Genomic DNA, 21,692 nt, shown 5'->3' with positions numbered 1-21,692 from the left:
AAGTTGCACACGTGTTTTAGATGGTCACAGTAAATTGTTGACTTCCCAGCCAAAACGGGAATTATTTAGCCCAGTATCTATCATTGGCACATTTTTCTGTTGAGCCTGAAACCTATACTCTGCAGATTGCAGCTTAAATTGTATAACATCTGATATTATTAAGAGAGCTCATTGAAGAACATTAAGGTATTTTGTTTGAATGTGTTTTAAACCATTGTGGTGTCGCAGTTAACTTGGTACATGTACATACAGCATTAACAGTGTTTGCACGATGCTTGTTTACCTGGCGCTATACTCAGAACAAATGACTGGGGCTGAATGCCAGATGTCTCTAAATAGAAGCACAATGTTTTTTTTGGGGAATGCACAGGTGAAAACATAAGACAGGTGTGAAAAAATCTGTGGTATTATCGTGGAAGTCCACAAACGAGTTAACGAGGCACAGGTAGGAGGTGGTTTAGTGATCCTGTCCTGAGGCTTACATCCTGGGGGTGTGTGGGGGATGTTTGTTTTCTTCTTACCTGATACCTTCTAAAGTTTTCTCACAAAAAATCACATCGTCAACTCAACATACATGTATATAGGAAGTTGTTAAGTTTGCAGTCATGCAGTATTTTCATTGATAAAGTCATTAGATGAGTTGATTTAATTTATGAAACCTCAGCAAGAAATCCAAAGGGGCATGGTGTAAAGGTACATTGGCATGCACTCTTGAAAGCAGGTTAACGTGGCCATTCCCATTGTGTCTTACAAAAAATCGGCAGGGTACAAATTTTAGGGGCAGGGTGCAGCAATCGTCTAGAAAACCTGGCCACTGTGTGAGTGTATGTACAATGAATGAGTAAATGGACATGAAACCTTCATTTAAGGATGGTTACTCTGTCAAATCGTCTATGACAACTCCCTATAACAATACATGAACAATAGTAGAACAGTGTGTACAAATTTTCACTTTTTTTGTTTTGTTTTCTTTACATCATGTACATCATAAATTAAGAATTATGAACAAAAGTACAACAGTGTATACACATTTTCATTTTTTTTGTTTTGTTTTCTTTACATCATGTACATCATAAATTAAGAATTGTAGAATAGCATCTTTATAATGGTGGTATAGTTTTTGGATGATAGATTAGAAGAGCTATGGTAATGTTATTCTAAAGCTTCCTGGTGTACAGTTGTGGGGATAGCAGAGGCATGTCAGAAGTGGTATATATACACTCTCTGACTGCCAGCATTTATATAGCTGTATAGCAGAGGCATGTCAGAAGTGGTACATACACACTCTCTGACATTTCTACATAGACACCTGTAGGATGTTCCAGGAGCTAGAGAATATCCTTGGGCATTTAGACATGTCTGTGAAAGTTTGACAGGAAGCTAAAGGGTGAGGGAAATGAGGAAAAGTATACCCTTATTACAGGGCTGTATAGCCTTTATCAAACTGTTTTCTGCCAGTTTAGTAGCTGGTAGAAACAAGTTTGAACTCTATGCATATAAATGTTTCATGTAGATCATCTGACCAGGGACCTCGTAGTCTACCCTATTTCTTCTAAAATTCGGGACACCTGATCTGCTCATTTTAGTCAATATATATGTAATTCTAGAAGGAATATAGAGTTTCTTTTTTCTTACATGGTTAGACCATTTAATGAACGACATACTCCTACCATAAGAAGTGATATATTCTACTTACAGCACTACTAATATCTGTCCCAAATTTTAGAAGAACTAAGGTAATTAGCCTTTGTGTTGTAAACCCTCCCTGCAGCCACACTGTGCATTACATGCATATACAACCTACATGTCAATACCTTCGTGCGTTTGTCTGGTTTTGGGCTCAAGTTTGTAAATTTTGAGGCATGCACAGCAAGATTATAACTTTACTTTGTACATGTACATGTAGAGTTCCACATTAAATTTCACATTATGAGTTTTGTTTATATCTGAAGATCCTAAAACTTCATTTTATGATTTAATTTCTAAAGGCATAAAAGTATGTTGAGATAAAACTACTTTTTCCCCTGTTTTCCCCGAGCTCTGCTAATGTGGGCTAAGGGCAAAGACAATATTACAATTAAAGTATGAAATACATGTATGATCATTATAGTTCATACAACACAAAAAAAGATCACACATTTAAAAAAAAAAAAGAAAAAGTACATGCACATACAAAAGCTTTCACATATTAAGTTCTAATGATACATGAAGATGTGTACGTGTACTTTATTAAAAATCTTAAACCTTTTCAACCTCTAATGCTTTTCTTTTCAGTGAAATTCATGCACAATTGTTATGCAAATGACATTGAAATGATTTAATTGTGTAACTAAAAATGCAGGCCTCCTAAAACCTCTAAAGATATTTCTCTTCGCCGATAAAAGTTCTCTCAGAATGTTTGAAAATATTGGTTACAGATGCATTTGAAAAGGTTGAACAAGGCACATGTACATATATTAGTAATGAGACATGCACCTGTAGCTGGTGATGGGGAGGGAATGGTGGAGGGGTCTTGTCGGAAAAGATGATGGGATTACTGTATGTGTGTTTCAGCACATGTACAGTACGCACGCTCAGCATTTTTGAAGTTTGATAAATTTCTTTATTAAAATAACTTATGTATTGGCAAAATAATGTACAAGTATCATTGTAAGACCTTAATTTGTATCAGAAGGTGAATTTTTACCAAACATGTACCAGACCTTATTAAGTGAAATAAAGTATTTCCAAGAACAACTGCTGATTGTGTGCCAAATGGTACGTGATTTTTTTGGGTAGGGAAAAAAAGCAGTGTTAATTTTTGTCATTTGTTTAGCTGCATGTGTATTCCCTTGTAGAATACAGCATTTGTATAACTTTGTTAAGATGCTAGGAATACAAATATGTATATTCTGTGATCCTAGAGTTGACAGATAGACTCCACTTTACCTCTGTGTTTATTGGCCCACAGTGCAGCATTGTAGGCTAGCCTGGTGTTTATGAGATGACCATACTACATGTATTAGTGTCCAGGTCCTAACAAAGGAGCCATTCATCAGTTGTGTGTGTTTATCCGCCCATGTAGCCAGTACACGTGTTCATCCAGGCTAAAATATCCTTTTACAATGCTGTAATAAAAGGCGACTGGCTTTGATCCAACATGGTACATGTACATTAAGAGGTCAACGCTCTTTGATATCTTATAAACACATGGACATTCAACATCATTGTAGGTGTACAGTGCTCATCCAACATCAGTGTAGGTGTACAGTGCTCATCCAGCATCAGATGTAGGTGTACAGTGCTCATCCAGCCTCAGTGTAGGTGTACAGTGCTCATCCAGCATCAGTGTAGGTGTACAGTGCTTATCCACATACATGACTGAATGGAACCTTGATTACTGTAATTCTTTAACCTTTTCGCATGTTTGGAAGGTGATTACTTAAGCATGGTCTGAAAGCATTATTCTGTGTAAACTGATAACATTGTACTTTTATGAAGCCCTGAAATTGGCCAATCCAACCACTGTAGTTTTGTCTCCAAAATCAATTAAAAGATGAGCATAAATTGCACTAAAAGTTACTCTTTCATGTACATAAAGGTTGAGGAAATAGGATGCATGAGACAAGCATGCATGATTGCATTAGCTGACTGACAAATTAAGAAACATGTGAAAATAAAATGTTGTGTAATCAGTTAGTATAGTATTAATATGGTATGTCAGTGTGACCTGTCATGACCTTAAATGTACAAGTAAATTATACCACGCAAATATGTGAAAATGTTGAGGAAGTAGGGTAAAGCCTGGTTACTGAATTGAACAGTCTCGCCTATTAATTCATGTGAGAACTATTCACGGGTGACACAGGTATTCCCGTTTGTATACACCTTATGTGTACACTATGAATATTAATGATGTTTGATCTTCCTGATAAAAGGTGAATGAAGAAAGAAGTGAATGAGGAAAAACACCCTAGTTCTTGTTTTCAGAAGAGTGAGATATCATTAGCACCAGTGCAAGCAGAAATAGCCCATTGATATGCAGCAGGGGTATTGTTTAAGAGGTTATGTTGATCATGCAGTCTCAGTCTTGGCGTAAAAAGGGTGGAGGGTGGGGCCATTTTGAAACTATAATGGATGCCAGGTTTATAATACAATAATTATATTGTACTGTGAATAACTAGTCCATGATGGTGCTGATAGACTTTAGAAATTGCATATGGATAAGAGTTGAGAAAAAAATCTTCATCACAGCACATGTACATCACAGCACATTTACATCACAGTACATCGCAGCACATGTCCATCACAGTATGTGTACAGCAGCACATGTACATGATAATTTATTTGTTTGATTAGTGTTTTACGGCGTACTCAAGAATATTTCACTTATACGACGGCAGCCAACGTTATGGTGTTGGAGGTGGGGTGGGGGAGAGGGGTGGGGGTTGATTAACCGTGCAGTACATCACAGTACTCCATTTGCATGTTAATTTATTTATTTATTTGATTGGTGTTTTACACCATACTCAATAATATTTCACTTATGACGGCAGCTAACATGATGGTTGGGTGAGTGGGCTGAGGGTTGGGTTTAACTTTGCAGGGCCTGTGGTAATAATCAGCTTCATAAACAATCAGATATGCATATATGCACGGAGAGGGGCTGCTGTACCAAGACTGTGTGCACTGTACTCTGGAAGTTATTTCAGTCACAGCGTAAAGCTTGATCCTTCTTCACCTCTAATTCAGTTGTATTTCTTGTTGAATTCATCAGCGAGACTGCGATGGAATATGCATTGTCTTCATTGATTACTCTACTTTGATTGATAGGTTACTAGTATTTATAGGAATTCTAATCACATGTAGCTGTAGCCGATAGTGATACTACCTGTAGCCTGCAATCAATTTTCACCTGTGTTTCCATACGTCTGTACTTTCCACAGCAGGGAAATACATTATGCCGGCTTTGGACAGCATCTAATATCCATTCAGACCTAAACTGACACGCTGAGTTGTGCTTTGACTCTTATTTAACTGTGGCAGTCATATGGTTGCACGAATTTAAAGTCAAAGGCACCCTGTGACAAAAATGTGCATATCATTCCTGAAGATTGTTTGCTATGTTCATGCTTGTATGACAAAGCCTGATCTATTAAGATTATCTGTTTATTTATTTGATTGGTGTTTTATGCGTACTCAGGAATATTTCACTTATACGACGGCGACCAGCATTATGGTAGGAGGAAACTCGGCAGAGCCCGGGGAAATCCCACGACCATCCGCAGGTTTGCTTACAGACCTTCCCATGTGCGGCTGGATAGGAAGCCAGAATGAGCTAGAATTGAACTCACAGTGACATCATTGGTGAGAGGCCCCTGGGTCATTATGCTGTGCTATCGGGCTAGCCAACTGAGCCACGGAGGCCCCCTATGAAGATTAGTCAGGATTTATCCGGATCGCAGCTGGGTTTTGCCAAAGTGGCAGTATTACAACAAGAAGCTGTACTGAAATACTAAAATCATTAACTACATACATGTACATCAGAATATGAAACTTCACTTTAAATTTTGTTTTGCAGATTGTCACCAAAATTGATCTTTGTCCCGCTGAGCACCTGAGCCTCGTGTAACCATGGCAACAGATATGCGTAATCCCCTGATAAAGGGAAAGAGCCAGGATGTGGAGGATATTTCCTTGGAGAATCTGGATGACTTGCTGGCTCAGCTGTCACAGGCAGAACTTGAGGAGCTGAACGGAGATTTCGATCCAGATGTAGGTCATTACTATTTGCCCAGGACAGATTAATAATTCTTTCTTTAAATTTTTCGTCGGTGTTCTGGGTTGTGAGCCAGTAATGAGCAACGTTTAGAGCCAGTGAAATTGATGATTTTTTGTTTTATGTTTTGGCATGCATTCAGTGCATGGCATGCATGCAAAAATTTATTCAGGCAAAAGCTTTGTGTATTTGAAGTATTAAACAGGGAAAACCCTTGACAGCCTGAAATGAAAACCACTACATTTAGTTAAATGTGGGCAAAGACACAATGAGAATGTGCCACCGTGGTTAGCAATAATAAGACATTGGAAGAAAACTATAACATTTTATGAGATTTATGTTAAAAGCTGGTGCCAGCAACGTGCAGATGGTTGTGGGTTTCCCCCCAGGCTGTGCTCGGTTTCCTCCCACCATAATGCTGGCCGCCATGGTATAAGTGAAATATTCTTGGGTATGGCGTAAAACACCAATCAAATAAAGAAATAAATATATAAATTAAAAGCTGGTGCAATAATTCTTTAACCTTATCAACAAATATTTTGACTTAACTGTCTTCTGTCTGTCAGTAGGGTGTAAAAATAAAAATTATCTTTTCATGAAGTTGACAAATTGTGTAACATGAGCATACTTTTCTTTAAAAAAAGTTAAATTTTATTTTTTCGTACTATATATTTGTTTAATTCTTTAATTTAATTCTATAGTCAGTCAAATAAAATATTTGTCAATTGGTGACATCACAAGTGAAGAATTTTTGTTTTTTTGTTTTTCTAATGTAGATGTAATTTTGTCTTTTTGTTTCTGTTGTACATGTAATTTTGTCTTCGTTTTTCTATTGTACATGTAATTTTCTCTTTGTGTTTCTATTGTACACATAATTTTTGTCTTTGTTTCAGAATTCGCTTTTGCCGCCATCTCAGCGTCAGAGAGATCAGACAGACAAAGAGCCCACAGGACCTTTCAACAAGAAACACCTGCTAGAATTTCTGGAGAAACAGGCTAAAGAAGAGAAGGACTGGGACACTAAACCCTTCACTAAGGAGACAAGAGGTAAGGGAGTCGGGGAGGAGGGAGGGGGCTCATCATTTCTTCTCAACGATAAGATTGGCCTGTAAACCCGGGTCAGGGGGTTCAAATCCATGGTTAGGCTGCAGTTTTAAGACAGGAATTTTGTCATGTACCCGGAGAACTGGGTTGATTGAGAAGGTATGCATGTATGTACTGTAAGTCCTTTTCAACCACTGAAGCACTTTTTCCTGTGGAATTTACGATGAAAATGACGCTAAAAATGACCTGTTTGTTTCAGCTTCATAAAACTGTGCTAATTATAAGTATTTCTCTACACCCCATAGTTCTCTCAGAATGTTTGAAAATATTGATTGCAGAGGCGTTTGAAAAGGTTGAAGAATTAGGGTATGCTTTTGGTATGAGTATCCATGTAGGCACCCTGGGCTTTACATTCGACAGGAATCTGGGAATGGGATTCAGATTTATGGGAATCTGATTGGGTTCCAGTAAGAATGTCACAAAAATAATTCTCAAAATGACCAATTGTTCTCCAATTTAAAGCTCTTATCTATACCTCCTTTCAACAAGTTGACATACAACCATAAACATCGCCTAGTGAGCGTTTGGACCTTTTTTATACGTTATTTCGAATGGGCGTTGTCCAACAGGAAGTTGTCGGCTTTCCTGGGTCCTGTGTTCTGTCCTTCATGATGATGTAGGAAGTTGTCGGCTTCCCTGGGTCCTGTGTACTGTCCTTCACGATGATGTAGGAAGTTGTCGGCTTCCCTGGGTCCTGTGTACTGTCCTTCATGATGATGTAGGAAGTTGTCGGCTTCCCTGGGTCCTGTGTACTGTCTTTCATGATGATGTAGGAAGTTGTCGGCTTCCCTGGGTCCCAGTTGCTGTCCTTTATTCATCAATCATCCTGCATTGTGAATAACTGACTTAACTAATAGTAGGTGTAGATTTGGATGAGGTAAATATTAATGATGGCTGATTAATTAATGATTAATGATTAAATATTCCATGTTGTAATTCAGAAGTTTTATGTTGTACCATATTTATAATGTCTCTAACTTCGGCTATTTTCACCTGTGCAGGTAAAGTGTTTGTGCCTAAGGAAGTGGAGGAGGAGAAGCTGAGGCTGGGGGCTGATGAGGATGGTGTGGAAACAGAGTGGGACGACATCCTCCAGCAGGCCTCTGAGGAGGAACTCGTAGACTTGGCAGGTCAGCACTGCTTCTAATACTCCCTCCATGACTGACCAGTCAAATCTATCCATTCTATGCTCTGTTCACCTGATTTTCTTATACAAATAGAGAGTGACGTTATATGTGTCAGCCAATGAACGCTCTGTACGAGCAAAATACCTTGGCAAACGAGCACATATTTTTATTGATATAAATGGAGGTGTGTCTTCATTAATATTCAAACAACTTGCGCAAGAGGCAGGGTGTCAACCACTGAATCTTCCAGTTTTCAGTGAAAAGAGAAAACTCCAGCAATATTTTGTCACTGATCGTCGACAAATGAACCATAAAGAGTATCCATACTTAAAACACAAATAATGTAAAATTTGGCCCACATTAACCTTCCTGCTGTGCTTAAGTCCCAGAAACTTGAGACTGATGACGTGTTACGGTTTACAATGGTGATGATTGTAATGCCGTTTCAGTGGGTCATTCAGGATAATGCATCTTAGCCATCTGTATCATATTTGTGAGCTTTTTCAGCATAGGTAGTAGAGAGAAGTGTACGTCATATTGTGCTGAAGGCTATATGTTCCAAGCCTGTCATAGATTTCAAATTTTTCAGTGCCTTTCAACATTCTTCAAAAAAAAAACCTTAAAATATTAATGAAAGTATTTTTATTCATAATTTTCAGTTGTCTGTGTGATGAACTTTACTTCATATTTTAGCTTTTTTCTTACTTTAATTGGCGGGGCCTCCGTGGCTCAGTTGGTTAGCGCGCTAGTGCAGCGTAATGACCCAGGAGCCTCTCACCAATGCGGTCACTGTGAGTTCAAGACCAGCTCATGCTGGCTTCCTCTCCGGCCGTAAGTGGGAAGGTCTGCCAGCAACCTGCGGATGGTCGTGGGTTTTTCCTCCCACCATAATGCTGGCCGCCGTCGTATAAGTGAAATATTCTTGAGTACGGCGTAAAACACCAATCAAATAAATAAATACTTTAATTGGCAAACTCTTCCTTTTTTGTACTTGCCTACTATACATGTATGTGTATTTTTTCAGCTGTACTGGGCTTCCACTCGATGTTGACTCAGGTGCAGTACCACGCTTCACTACAAGATGAAGCCATCAGTAATCATGGCGGATTTAAAGGTAAATCTCAGAGTTCAGAGTTCAAACCTGGGCAAGGCCAATTTTGCTTTGCATTGAACTTTGTTCTCAAAGCGCTTGTGTAAGTGGCTACATTTAAGGATTGACAGATTTTGAATGTCACTACGAAACTGACAGTGGTTACTATTATTGCACTATCAAAATGACATTTTGGTATTTTTTCTTTTGTTTTACTCCATTTCACAGAACATTAGATTGTTTGTTTACGACTGATGTTGTGTAAACTATTTCTTTTGAAAACTTGTGTAAATTCACCTTTCTGTTGTCATTTACAGCGGCTGCCAAAGCTGAAGCCTTGAAAATTATCCCAAATGAACCACCAAATCCAACAGATGTGGAAGAAACGCTGGAGAAATTGAAAAACAATGACTCTAAACTTGTCAATGTGAACCTTAACAACATTAAAGTAGGTTCACAGGAAATGGCCTTATAAACTTCACTTTGCAAAAATGTACAGGAAATAATCTCAAATTTTGCCCGAAGTCATGAAAGAAGTGCATTTTTACAGACAAATAGATGTCGTTTAATATTACTTTGGGTACTGAAACTTTCAGATATCACCATACCTTACAAAACAAACAGACGGCTTCGCTAGCCTAATGGTTAGAACATTGGCCTTGGAGCCAGGAGACCCAGAATCAAACCCAGGTCGCGTCATACTAAAGACTTCATATGCTAAAAATGGTATTTGTTGCTGCCTCTTTTGAGGCTCAGCACTGAGAGGTCAGGACAAGGAAGCAGGACTGGTTGGACAGTGTCAATATAATGAGACTGGGTGAAGTGTCATATGTGGTGTCTCCGGCATGATACTTCAGTGGCGGCAGCACATTGACGGCATGGACTCGCTGCAAGCTTAGTTGAGGAAAAATCTGCAGCTTAGTTGCGGGCGAAATTTTAGGTCATTCACCAGAAATCTATTTCTAAATTTCTTTGTCTCAAACGGCATTGCTTGTGTTATAGTGCCGTATCACAAAATGTTTTATCAGAAAATTGATTTAAATGTGCATTAACTTTTGTGAGTGTAGGTCTTGGTCCTGTTGTAGTTTGTCAGTGTAATGTTACATGTCTTTTTGGATAGAAAATTTATTTTTTATTTTACTTGGTGTTTAACATGGTACCCAAGAATATTTCACTTAGATGACGGCGGCCAGCCGGAGGAAACCAGGCAGAGCCTAGGAGAAACCCACAACCATCCGCAGGTTGTTGGCAGACCTTCCCATGTACGTGTTGGATAGTAAAGAAACGACAAATGCATACAGGTCTGTGAGTTGTAACCTATAGACTTCAAGGTTATAACAAGTGAAATGCTAGGTTTGCACAAATTTCTGTGGTGTTATTTTGTCCCAGACATGAGTGAAAGCTCCTGTGCGGTCTGCAATCAGCGGTCTTGTTGATGTTTCAGAATATCTCATTGGAACGTCTGATTGAACTGAGTGAAGCTCTGGCTACAAATTCACACCTCAAAGTTCTCCATATGGCTAACACAGGCTTTACAGACAAGGCAGCAAAGGTGAGATAACTCTGTTGTAAAAGGGGGGCATAACTCTGGTTGTCACCGCTTCTTGACTACTCTGACCTAATTGCTGGTCTTAGATTTGTAACTCTCCCCCTTTGATAGACATTCTTTCGTTTCAACAAAGTGCAGTTGTTTTTGTAGAGGTTTATTGTCCATGTTGTTGTTTTTATGTGAAAATAACTCTGGTTGTCACCGCTTTTTCGACTACACTGACCTAATTGCTAGTCTTAGATTTGTAACTCTCCCCCTTTGATAGACATTCTTTCGTTTCAACAAAGTGCAGTTGTTTTTGTAGAGGTTTATTGTCCATGTTGTTTTTATGTGAAAATAACTCTGGTTGTCACCGCTTCTTCGACTACACTGACCTAATTGCTATTCTTAGATTTGTAACTCTCCCCCTTTGATAGACATTCTTTCGTTTCAACAAAGTGCAGTTGTTTTCGTAGAGGTGTATTGTCCATGTTGTTGTTTTTATGTGAAAATGGGTTTGTGCACAACGTTCTCCTTTCTCAACAGCTGAACATCAATATTGACCTTCTCTTCCTTTTGATACAGATATACTGTAATGCAGCAACATCAATGAGTGACAAAATATCTGCATTTTTTTCTCCTTTTTATCGGAATGTACAACTAGTTTGGTAAACTTGAAACCAATGTAACAGTTTCTTCTAGAGATGAGAATTTTCAGCTGATTTTGGGGAAATCATAATTTTTAGAATGTCAAAATGAGCAAAACTAAGCATTTTACTAAATGGGATTTTGATGGAAAAGATTCTCTTTCCAGGAAATTAGATTCTCAATGTATTCCGTACTGTATAAATTTTTTGGGGGTCACTTTGATTGTTCTGATTTATACTGATTTGTAGCTATTTATTTGTTTATTTTTGTCCAATTAGGTTCTTGCCCAGTCATTAGAGCAGAACAAAACGTTACGTGTCCTGAATTTAGAGTCTAACTACATCACTGGGGATAATATCTTGGCCTTAGTGCAGGCAATCAACAACAACAAGACGGTGGTGGAGTTGAGGGTGGCTAACCAGGTGAGTGTATGCCTGAAGAGCGGGTCATGGACGAATGTTCAACATTAGGTCCAGTCTTGGTCTTGGAAGAGTGGTTAACAGTGCTTGTCTTTCAGTAACATGGACACTCGATGTTCAATTCCGGATTAAGACAGGAAATTTGTACGTTCCCACGCTCTCACTCTGCGAGAAATGTTGGTGGTGATAAGAGGTTGAAGACGCCTGCATGACCGTTTGCACAGTATAACATTGCACAGTATAAAAACCACTTCTAGCAACATGGTGTACTTATCAGTGCATCACAAGTTGGAAAGTTTGTCAGTAATTTGCCTAAGTTCAGTGGTTTATGCCGGGCACTCCAGTTTCCTCCACTCCTAGCCATATATAAATGAAGTGTTATAGAATGTGATGTTAAACAACAGTCATTCAGGTAAAAATAAAAATCCTATGTAAGTCCTGGTGCTGGTGGTGAGAAATAAAAAGCTCTGTTGAGAGTGCATGCTTCTACCCCAGCAAAGTGTACAAATCCTCACAACTACTACAAAGGGACATAACTCTACACTTCTGTCCTACATTGTGACTGGTGAATGGTGAAGAATCATTAGAAAATAGTCTTGAACCTGAATGCCAATTTGGATCAGCACGAATATTTAATGGTTCTAGGTGCAAAATGTCATGTAAATTTGTGTATAGCCTTTGCATAAAGTTGCTTATAGATGCATGAAATGACAGACAAGAAAGTGATAGCAAAAATGTAACGTCTTTCGCAGAGGTAATTATAAAAATTTACTCGGGCTTGGAGTCACAGGTAAAGGAAAAGTTTCACAAACTGCTTAAATTATACCTTGTCATTCTGAAGCAAATTTGTTATTTCGTTTTTGTTTTAGAAACCCTCCATTTTGGGCAACAGGGTCGAGATGGCAATCTCCAAGGCAATAGCAGAGAATGATAACATTTTGAGGTTTGGAATTTTCTTTGAGTTCCCTGATGCCAGGATCCGAGTGCATGAAAAATTGAAGGCCAACAATGACTTGTGTAAGTAAAAAGCACCTAAGATGAAATTGGTTATTTTGTTATTCAGACCAAACCTGTACATTATCTCATTATTTGAAAAGATGTCATCTGCTGGAAGCTCCAATGACAGAGATCACAGTTTCAAATTCTGCTTTTTCAGCAGCCGCTTGAAGGCATGGGGCTGGTCAGGTATTTTAAGATTTTGTTATGTTTCCGCCCTGGGTTCTGTTCGGTTTCCTCCACACTTCGTAATCTTTTATGCTGAGCTCATAAATATTTACATGTATGTGCTGTGAGTTCAAGTACAGCCCATGCTGGCTTCTTCTCTGGCCATACGTGGGAAGGTCTGCCAGCAACCTGCGGATGGTTGTGAGTTTCCTGCCACCATAATGCTGGCCGTCGTCGTGTAATTGAAATATTCCTGAGTACGGCGTAAAACACCAATGTAATAAATAAATATCTATGGGTAGATGTTGCACTAGGGTTCTCTGGCCCTCTACAAAGAAAAGCAAACCTTGCAAGTCATAACGCAGCAGGTGCCTTCTGCCATGTCTGCTTGTATAAATAACAGCACCAGTGATTTAAATATGTACCTGGAAAGTGTAAAGTGCAACAACAACTGGAAGTGTTTCTAAATCTTGGTGATAGTGAATTCTCTTAGACTAATTAAGTGGTTTCCCCAGAGGGTGAGGGCAGATCAAACGGCTGGAAACAGTACAGTATCCATCTCCTTTCTAATTAAGTGGTTTCCCCAGAGGGTGAGGGCAGATCAAATGGCTGAAAACAGTACAGTATCCATCTCCTTTCTAATTAAGTGGTTTCCCCAGAGGGTGAGGGCAGATCAAACGGCTGGAAACAATAGTATCAGTATCCATCTCCTTTTTTTTTTCTTGGCCTTGAATCTCTGTATGTGATTGTATTGTTGTTGTTGTAAACATTTAGCCTGTTTTGTTACCAGACTAGACATAGCTAATCCAGGACTACATGTATTTCATTATCGATATTCACTTTGGCATGATAATACTGACCCTAAAACTGTATGTTGTTACCCTATTTATTCTGATTTTTGGGACACCTGGTCGGCTCTTTTTAGCCAGTATACGTTTAATTGTAGCAGGAGTATTTAAGTTTCCTTTTTCTCACCAGGTTAGACTATCTAATGAATAACATGGTCATATCTTTACTTTTCAAAAAGCTGGGAAAAAAATGTAATATTCTGCTTGCACCACTAGTAATATATGTCCCAAGAATTAAAAATATAATATTCTGCTTGCACCACTAGTAATATCTGTCCTAAGAATTAAAAATGTAATATTCTGCTTGCAGCACTAGTAATATCTGTCCCAAGAATTAAAAATGTAATATTCTGCTTGCACCACTAGTAATATCTGTCCTAAGAATTAAAAATGTAATATTCTGCTTGCACCACTAGTAATATCTGTCCCAAGAATTAAAAATGTAATATTCTGCTTGCACCACTAGTAATATCTGTCCTAAGAATTAAAAATGTAATATTCTGCTTGCACCACTAGTAATATCTGTCCCAAGAATTAAAAATGTAATATTCTGCTTGCACCACTAGTAATATCTGTCCTAAGAATTAAAAATGTAATATTCTGCTTGCACCACTAGTAATATCTGTCCCAAGAATTAGAAAAATTAGGATAGCCTATGATTTATTTTTCGACAAACAAATTGGACGTCCTGGTTTCAAGCACTGATTAACATGACATCCGTCATGGAAGTGGCACTATATAAATAAACAATGTTATTCTATAAAATTTCTTTTAATTTATTTTGACAGTGAGGAAAGAGCGTCTGGGCAAGGCCAAGGGGACATAAATCTGTCGTCTGGAGAAGAATCTCGTAAATCGTGGAACCAGAGATACCTTTATTATAATGTGACTTTTTTGACCAATCATTGATTGGCATTTTTATCTATGCGGCACATCTCTTTTTTGAAGTGCGGACTTCTGCTTTCCCATTTGCAGAGCTGTTGTTGTTGTATCCAGTAGTGATTTCTGAAAATAGCTGCTTCTTCGGTTGCCATAATCTTGGAAGCGTGTTATGTACCTGTTATGTGTGGGAGAAATGCAACCACTTGCAGCTAGAGTTTTATTCGGTGCTGAATAGTTGGCATTGACTAGTGTCATTTCTACGCACAACAACGTAAGAGAGCCAGCTAACAGAGAGGAGGGCATATTGAAGATTACCCTGTACAGACATGGAGTCAAGTTCACCAATCGCATGTAGTGTAACATCCTTGTAATGTCCTTGTAACTATCCAGGTGAGGTAATTAAACGGTTATTGCACTGGCATGGCTTTTTGTTAAATGGCGTATAATCTAGTAAATGTAGCCGTCTCCAAAACCAAGTTCTCATGTATACTTATGGTTATTGCCTAGTATCATGGCACCACAAACACATTTATATACACGCATCATGATTTAATTACAGACATACATTAACAAATTTTATTTCCCATTGTTGTCAACTTTAAGACTTTTTTATTTTGTGTCTGCTTTAGCTGTCTTCAACTCAGTGCAGACAGAACTTAACAAGGTGCAAATGTGTATGCAAGATTTTGTTACAGTCTCTAGCAAAGGAATTTTGAACATTTAAATTTGTACTGAAGTTTTATACATGTGTTTGGCTTTTTGCTGAAGCTGAGAATAAAGAAAAGTTGCATGTTGTGTAAGGCATGCTTTCTGGTGTATATTGTGTCCTTGAATGTCAATTTGCGAAAGAGTATAGCAGTTGTAAAAGCTTTAACCATACCTGTTATATTAAGACTGCTGTGACATACGAGGCCTAAAGATCCTGACAACTTGCCTGTATCGGACTTACAGAATATCCCTGATTTGAAAGGGCTGTAGAAGTCCACAACTCTGCAGCTTTCAGGAAAGGTCTGGTATCCCTTTCAAAACATCTGCATAGTGGCTCATTTGATACTGGGGACAAAACAGGTGCAAATTTGTAATGCACTGAAACTTTTAAATCTTGGTCTTGTTTAGCACAACAGATAGAATTTAGGTGCAGCTTTTGCTGATGCAAGTGTGTGCTTTGCCAAACATTATAATCTAGCATGCACTGTACACATATGGTACTATAGATGCGAACTGAATTAACAAATATACATGCAAACATGGGAATACTTATGTAGGTATTTGTTTATGTATGAGCTTCAAAGTACATGTAAGTTAAAATGGTGTGGTGTTAAAAACATGGTGATCAATTTGCTGCCCTTGTGTAGAATTTTTTTTATCACCTTTTTTATGTGCCAATCTAATTTTGGCTAGCAAGGTTGAAGAGTTTGTATGTTATATATGTCTTTTTTTTTTCAGTTGACAAGTTGTCTTGATGGTTACATTTGCTGTGACACCACAGGTGGCAAACAAAATCATGATGTAGTATTTTTACATGACTATTCATTTTAATTGTTTTGTTTTTAACTTTTTTAGTTTTCGATTATAGATTTTAACATGGCTTTATTAATTCTATTTTTTTTTTCGTACTTTTTTCTACATTGGCAGAAGAGAATGGGACCTGAAAAACAGCTGTTTTGGAAATGTTTGGCTTTGTAAATTACAAATAAACAACACAGATAAAATGAGTCTAACATCAACACTATTATATACCTCATAAACTTGATTACTCCAGTGGTAAATTATTAACATTTTTGTTAAGGTTCTGATTTATATACATGTATAGTTTGTATCAAAAATAGTTGCATTTTCAGTGTAAAATATGCAGTCATAGACATTTCATGTTGGAGATATCGAAACCATTTCAAGTACATGCATCAGGTTTAGCTGATTTCCTGTTTTTTTCTTGCCCAGCCAGTCATGTTGTACTCGAATGAACATATAACCCTTGGTGTGTATTTGTAGAGGACTGTGTACACCCCCTCTCCATTTCTCATGTTGAATTGTGTTTATAGGCAAACAGGCAAAACCCATGTATTTCTAAAATACCACCCGATCTCTGACATTTTTGGCTCTTCAAGAACATTTTTATTATGACTACCGATACTACTATTATTATTATTATGTAGGAAATTTAAGAAAACATGTAACTGAATTGTTGTACTCTGAATACTCTATGAATTGATACATTGGAGAAGGGTTCTGATGAGTTCACTTTCACTTTCAGTTTTTAATATTGTGTAGAATGTGCACGGCTCATCAGGCATTTAGTTTACAACCTAAGCAGCGATATAACCAAACACTAGTACAAATGAGGTTTCATTGCTATGTCATATTTAAGCAAATTTGAGTCCCAATCCAGGTATTTTGTAGAATTCACCATACCGGTATATGAAGCCACGTGTATGTTATGATGCATGCTCTAGGACTATAAAAGTCCATAGGTCCTGTACTATACTGTATGTACATGTATATCTTACTGCATATTATGTATAGAATTTGCCGTTTTATTGGCCGTGAAACAGGACAACATGTGTATAATATGTGCGGAGTCCTGCACAGGTGTGTCTCAATTTTTCTGAGTTGTTTGAAATTTACTTTCAGTCTGCGACTGGCGTTTTCACATGCCTTATCCACAAGTATCTAGGGCAATGTAAGGAATGGTTCAAGGCAAATGACTTTTTTAACAAGTGTTTTTGAATACATACTTCTTAAGTCTGGCAAAAGACGGCATTTGGTTGCAAAATGGAACCTTTGTTAAGCATGGTAACACTTTTAGAGCAAAGTTTTTAATGACTTTTGACTCATTAGTAAAAAAAAAAAAAAAAGCCTCCTCAAAGATAAGAGATAGATTTGTTTAAACTTATGTGACCCTATGCATAAGAGCCTACACGTACATGTATGTACAGTTAAACGAGTGTAACATTTGTTTTATTTTCATAAATGTACGGGAAAGAATGAAATAACTGTTGACAAAATGATATATTAATGTGAAGCTTCTCTTATGTATGCATGGTTGTCTCGATAATGGCCTGTATAATGTAACTCCAAACCTGGAGAAGGATTCAGGGGAGATTACTGCGTGTGTCTGACTGCAATGCAGGGCTTACCAAATATAAAAGATTTCCTCCAAAATGATTTCTTTTCTTCCACTTGATTCATCAAATTTATGCGTTGTTTTGTCTTCAGCACAGTTAATCAATGATATAAACTCTAATTCGGAAAAGGATTCAGGAAAGATTGTTTGATTATTGCCCACAAGGCCCACATGCAGAAAAGTTCATTTTTTTGTATTTTATTTATTTATTTATTTGATGTCATGCATGAAAAAAAATAGTGACACGTAATTTGAGTTGCAGAGTCATTTGAAAATGGGCCCCACAGCTTTCTGGTTTTGCTCAGTTTCCTCCAGCCATAAACTTGACTTTCATAGGAGGGAAAAATTCATGGTTGGTGTTTTACAGGGTTCTCTGGAATATTTTGTCTTCTACAAGGTGTAGAGCCCCAGGAACAACTGGGCAGAGCCCGAGTTAAACCCACCCAATTACTTGCAGGTTGCTGCAATTCCCATGTACGACTGAAGAGAAAGCCAGCAACCACATTGGTGAGAGGTTTTGGAGTTGAAGTGCTGCGCTACCATGCTAACCTCACGGCCACTGAGGCCCCCCTAGTTTAGCACAGAACAAAACAGTAGTACCTATCTCCCAAATTTTGATGTCAAGATGGTATGATACTCTATTTGTACATTTTTTTTAAATGTGTAAAATAATTGATGCTCTGAAATGTGGATCGATTATCCATAGGACTGTAGGACTACAAAATTTAGATTTGAGATTCTATCCATTACTGCGTGGTTGAACTTTGATATTGTTTCTCCACATTTCAAATAATTGAAATAAACTATGGGCTGCATTGTATTTGCTCCCCGGTGGAGATCAGAGGCACTGCTGCTGACGTCGGTGGAGACCAGTGGCACTGCTGCTGCCACCGAGTCCAACATTGGTGGAGACCAGAGGCACTGCTGCTGACGTCGGTGGAGACCAGTGGCACTGCTGCTGCCACCGAGTATGGCATCAGTGGAGACCAGTGGCACTGCTGCTGACATCGGTGGAGACCAGTGGCACTGCTGCTGATGTTGGTGGAGACCAGTGGCACTGCTACTGCCACCGAGTATGGCATCGGTGGAGACCAGTGGCACTGCTGCTGACGTCGGTGGAGACCAGTGGCACTGCTGCTTACATCGGTGGAGACCATTGGCACTGCTACTGCCACCGAGTATGGCATCGGTGGAGACCAGTGGCACTGCTGCTGCCACCGAGTATGACATCGGTGGAGACCAGTGGCACTGCTGCTGCCACCGAGTCCGACATCGGTGGAGACCAGTGGCACTGCTGCTGCCACCGAGTCCGACATCAGTGGAGTGGGTGGCATGTATTGTAATGTCTTGACTTGTGTGACTTCCAGAACATTGGGACATCACACTGTGTCCTTCGGTGGCCATTGATTCTCCAGCCAGTGGCGGTCAGATCAATGAATGGAACGCACCCCAGAGATATTTCAATGGCCACCTTGGTCAAATTGTTCAACATTGTAGCTGGAAATGAAATCCAGTATTAATGTTGAGATGACTGGATTTAATTCTTGACTTAGCGTTTTAATACACTTCTGAACGTTCTGACAAAACAGTTTGGAACATTTTAACAGTACACTTTTGAACATTTGGCTCCCTGATTAATAATGCTGAATGTTGCACTTTTTCTCGTCTTTCAATGGTTTTCTTTTAAAATCTGACACACACACAGAGGAACAGCAATGGTAAAGTGATAGCTATGGTACCATCCGTTTATAAAATGTACCCTGTATGTACAGGCAAAACTTTAAGATGCATTTCACACAGTTTAAGCCAAAAGAAAAAAAAATGAACAGATTTATGAAATTCAAAAAGCAACTAACATGTAAAAGAAACAGGTTGATTTTATTTTCTTTCATAAAACAATAAAATATTATATTTGACATCCATTGGTCTACAGTAATAATTTACAAGCACATTTACTTGGTTATGTTTATACACATGTAGCGGCTGCCTTGAGGCGAATCGTGTTACCATGGCAACACAAAATCATGCGCATATTGCCTTTCTGTTTGCACCAACATTTGTGCAAGAGTTTTAAAAAAATAACACTAAAAGATAAAGTTTTTCCACACATTAAGTCATTATAAACCCACATAACAAATTACAACTCAAGAGCTTGCCATTCAATTTTTTTTTTTTTGTTTTAAACTGGCGTTGCTGGAAAATGGACACATTTTTGAACGATTGTTTGGAAATGTGCAAAACCCAATGGGAATTTGTAAACCATGTATTTAGCCAGTTCCAGGTACTTGATAAACCGCATATAGATCTAAAACTGTACCCAGTTATGGAAGTCAGGATTTGAGCACCGGACTGCAAAAGTCAAGCGACTAGTATTAATTTTAAGTATTAATTGAGACGGTGGTTCAAGACTTGACCACTGGTCCTGAAATTATCGAAGAAATATGCTTGGGTCTTCAACTGATGTAGTTAATTATCAGTACAGAACACTACCGACACGACCTGCAGTCTGACATGACCAGGAGTCTGACACGGCCGGCTGTCTGACACGGCCGGCTGTCTGACACGGCCGGCTGTATGACACGACCAGCGGTCTGACACAACCAGGAGTCTGACACGGCCGGCTGTCTGACACGACCAGGAGTCTGACAAGACCGGCAGTCTGACATGACCAGCGGTACGACATGACCAACGGTCTGACACGACCAGTATTCTGACATGACCAGTATTCTGACATGACCAGTATTCTGACAACCAGAATTCATTTCTTGCAAAGCACATGTGTACTGCATACTTTACCCTTAAAAATACACATTAAGTTGGAAGCCAGTACACACATTAAGTAGGGAACCAGTACACATTAAGTAGGAAGCCAGTATACATCTTTACCTACATATATGTACTTTACACAAGCCCCAAACCTTAAATAATCTCAAGTAATGTTCTCACACAATGTTCTCAAATAATGTCCAGTTATAATACCAATTGGTCCCAACAAACATGATGCCTGACACAAGTGAGACCCTGGACAGTTCAGTTTGAAACTGTTCAATAGTCTGGGTCCTTGTTCAACAGCCCTGGTTCCTGTAGTCTGGGTTCCTGTTCAATAGCCTGGGTTCTGCTCAATAGCCTGGGTTCCTGTTCAATAGAGTGGTTTATAGTCCAATTGTCTAGGTTCCTGTCCAATAGTCAGGGTTCCTATCCAATTCCTATCCAGGGTTCCTAAAGTAGTTGAAACTTCAACTGTGGCACTGTAACGTGAACGGATCAATCAGAGTCAAGCAACGCGTGCTACACTTCCCATGTTCTGGTGCTGATTTCTTTGCTCTTTTCTTTGATAGCTGTTCAGCCTTCAAGTGCCAGTAAAGACAGTCAGACTTCCTTGCACTAGACAAATTTTGAAAGACTGGTTAATTACTGGTGTATAATGTTTATACCAAAGGTATACTAGTACAGTTCAGGCCAGAGATAACTTCCGAACCTGCGATGCACTTGTACACAGATAGTGTTAACATTGTCCACCCATTCTACAGTACTGTACACCCATGGTACCAGTATAGTCTGACACAGAACTCCATCACTTCCACAGTACACCCATGGTGCCAGCATAGTCTGACACAAAACTCCACCCATTCTACAGTACACTCATGGTCCTGGTGCCAGCATAGTCTGACACAAAACTCCACGCATTCTACAGTACACACATGGTGCCAGCATAGTCTGACACAAAACTCCACCCACTCTACAGTACACCCATGATGCCAGCATGGTCTGACACAAAACTCCACCCATTCTACATTACACTCATGGTGCCAGCATGGTCTGACACAAAACTCCACCCATTCTACAGTACACTCATGGTCCTGGTGCCAGCATAGTCTGACACAAAACTCCACCCATTCTACATTACACTCATGGTGCCAGCATGGTCTGACACAAAACTCCACCCATTCTACATTACACTCATGGTGCCAGCATAGTCTGACACAAAACTCCACCCATT

At 38.8% G+C, this 21,692-nt stretch overlaps 2 protein-coding genes across 2 annotated transcripts in view; one reads left to right on the top strand and one right to left on the bottom strand.

Moving 5' to 3' along the window:
• Positions 1-21,692, bottom strand: part of LOC135463214 (dynein axonemal heavy chain 6-like) — a 437,090-nt gene that overhangs the window by 111,758 nt on the left and 303,640 nt on the right. The gene's annotated exons all lie outside the window — the stretch shown is intronic.
• On the top strand, positions 5,564-17,748 carry LOC135462661 (tropomodulin-1-like). The gene is made up of 9 exons (XM_064739885.1): positions 5,564-5,754; positions 6,652-6,805; positions 7,864-7,992; positions 9,014-9,103; positions 9,397-9,527; positions 10,524-10,631; positions 11,534-11,677; positions 12,544-12,691; positions 14,475-17,748. Exons 1-9 carry the CDS (start codon positions 5,614-5,616, stop codon positions 14,510-14,512), a joined length of 1,083 nt encoding a protein of 360 aa, XP_064595955.1. The 5' UTR covers positions 5,564-5,613; the 3' UTR covers positions 14,513-17,748.

Source organism: Liolophura sinensis, chromosome 2 (genome assembly GCF_032854445.1).
Source record: "Liolophura sinensis isolate JHLJ2023 chromosome 2, CUHK_Ljap_v2, whole genome shotgun sequence".
Lineage (NCBI taxonomy): Eukaryota > Metazoa > Mollusca > Polyplacophora > Chitonida > Chitonidae > Liolophura > Liolophura sinensis.
The sequence above is the reverse complement of the archived record's forward strand: the minus strand, read 5'-3'. Positions and strand labels throughout refer to the sequence as shown.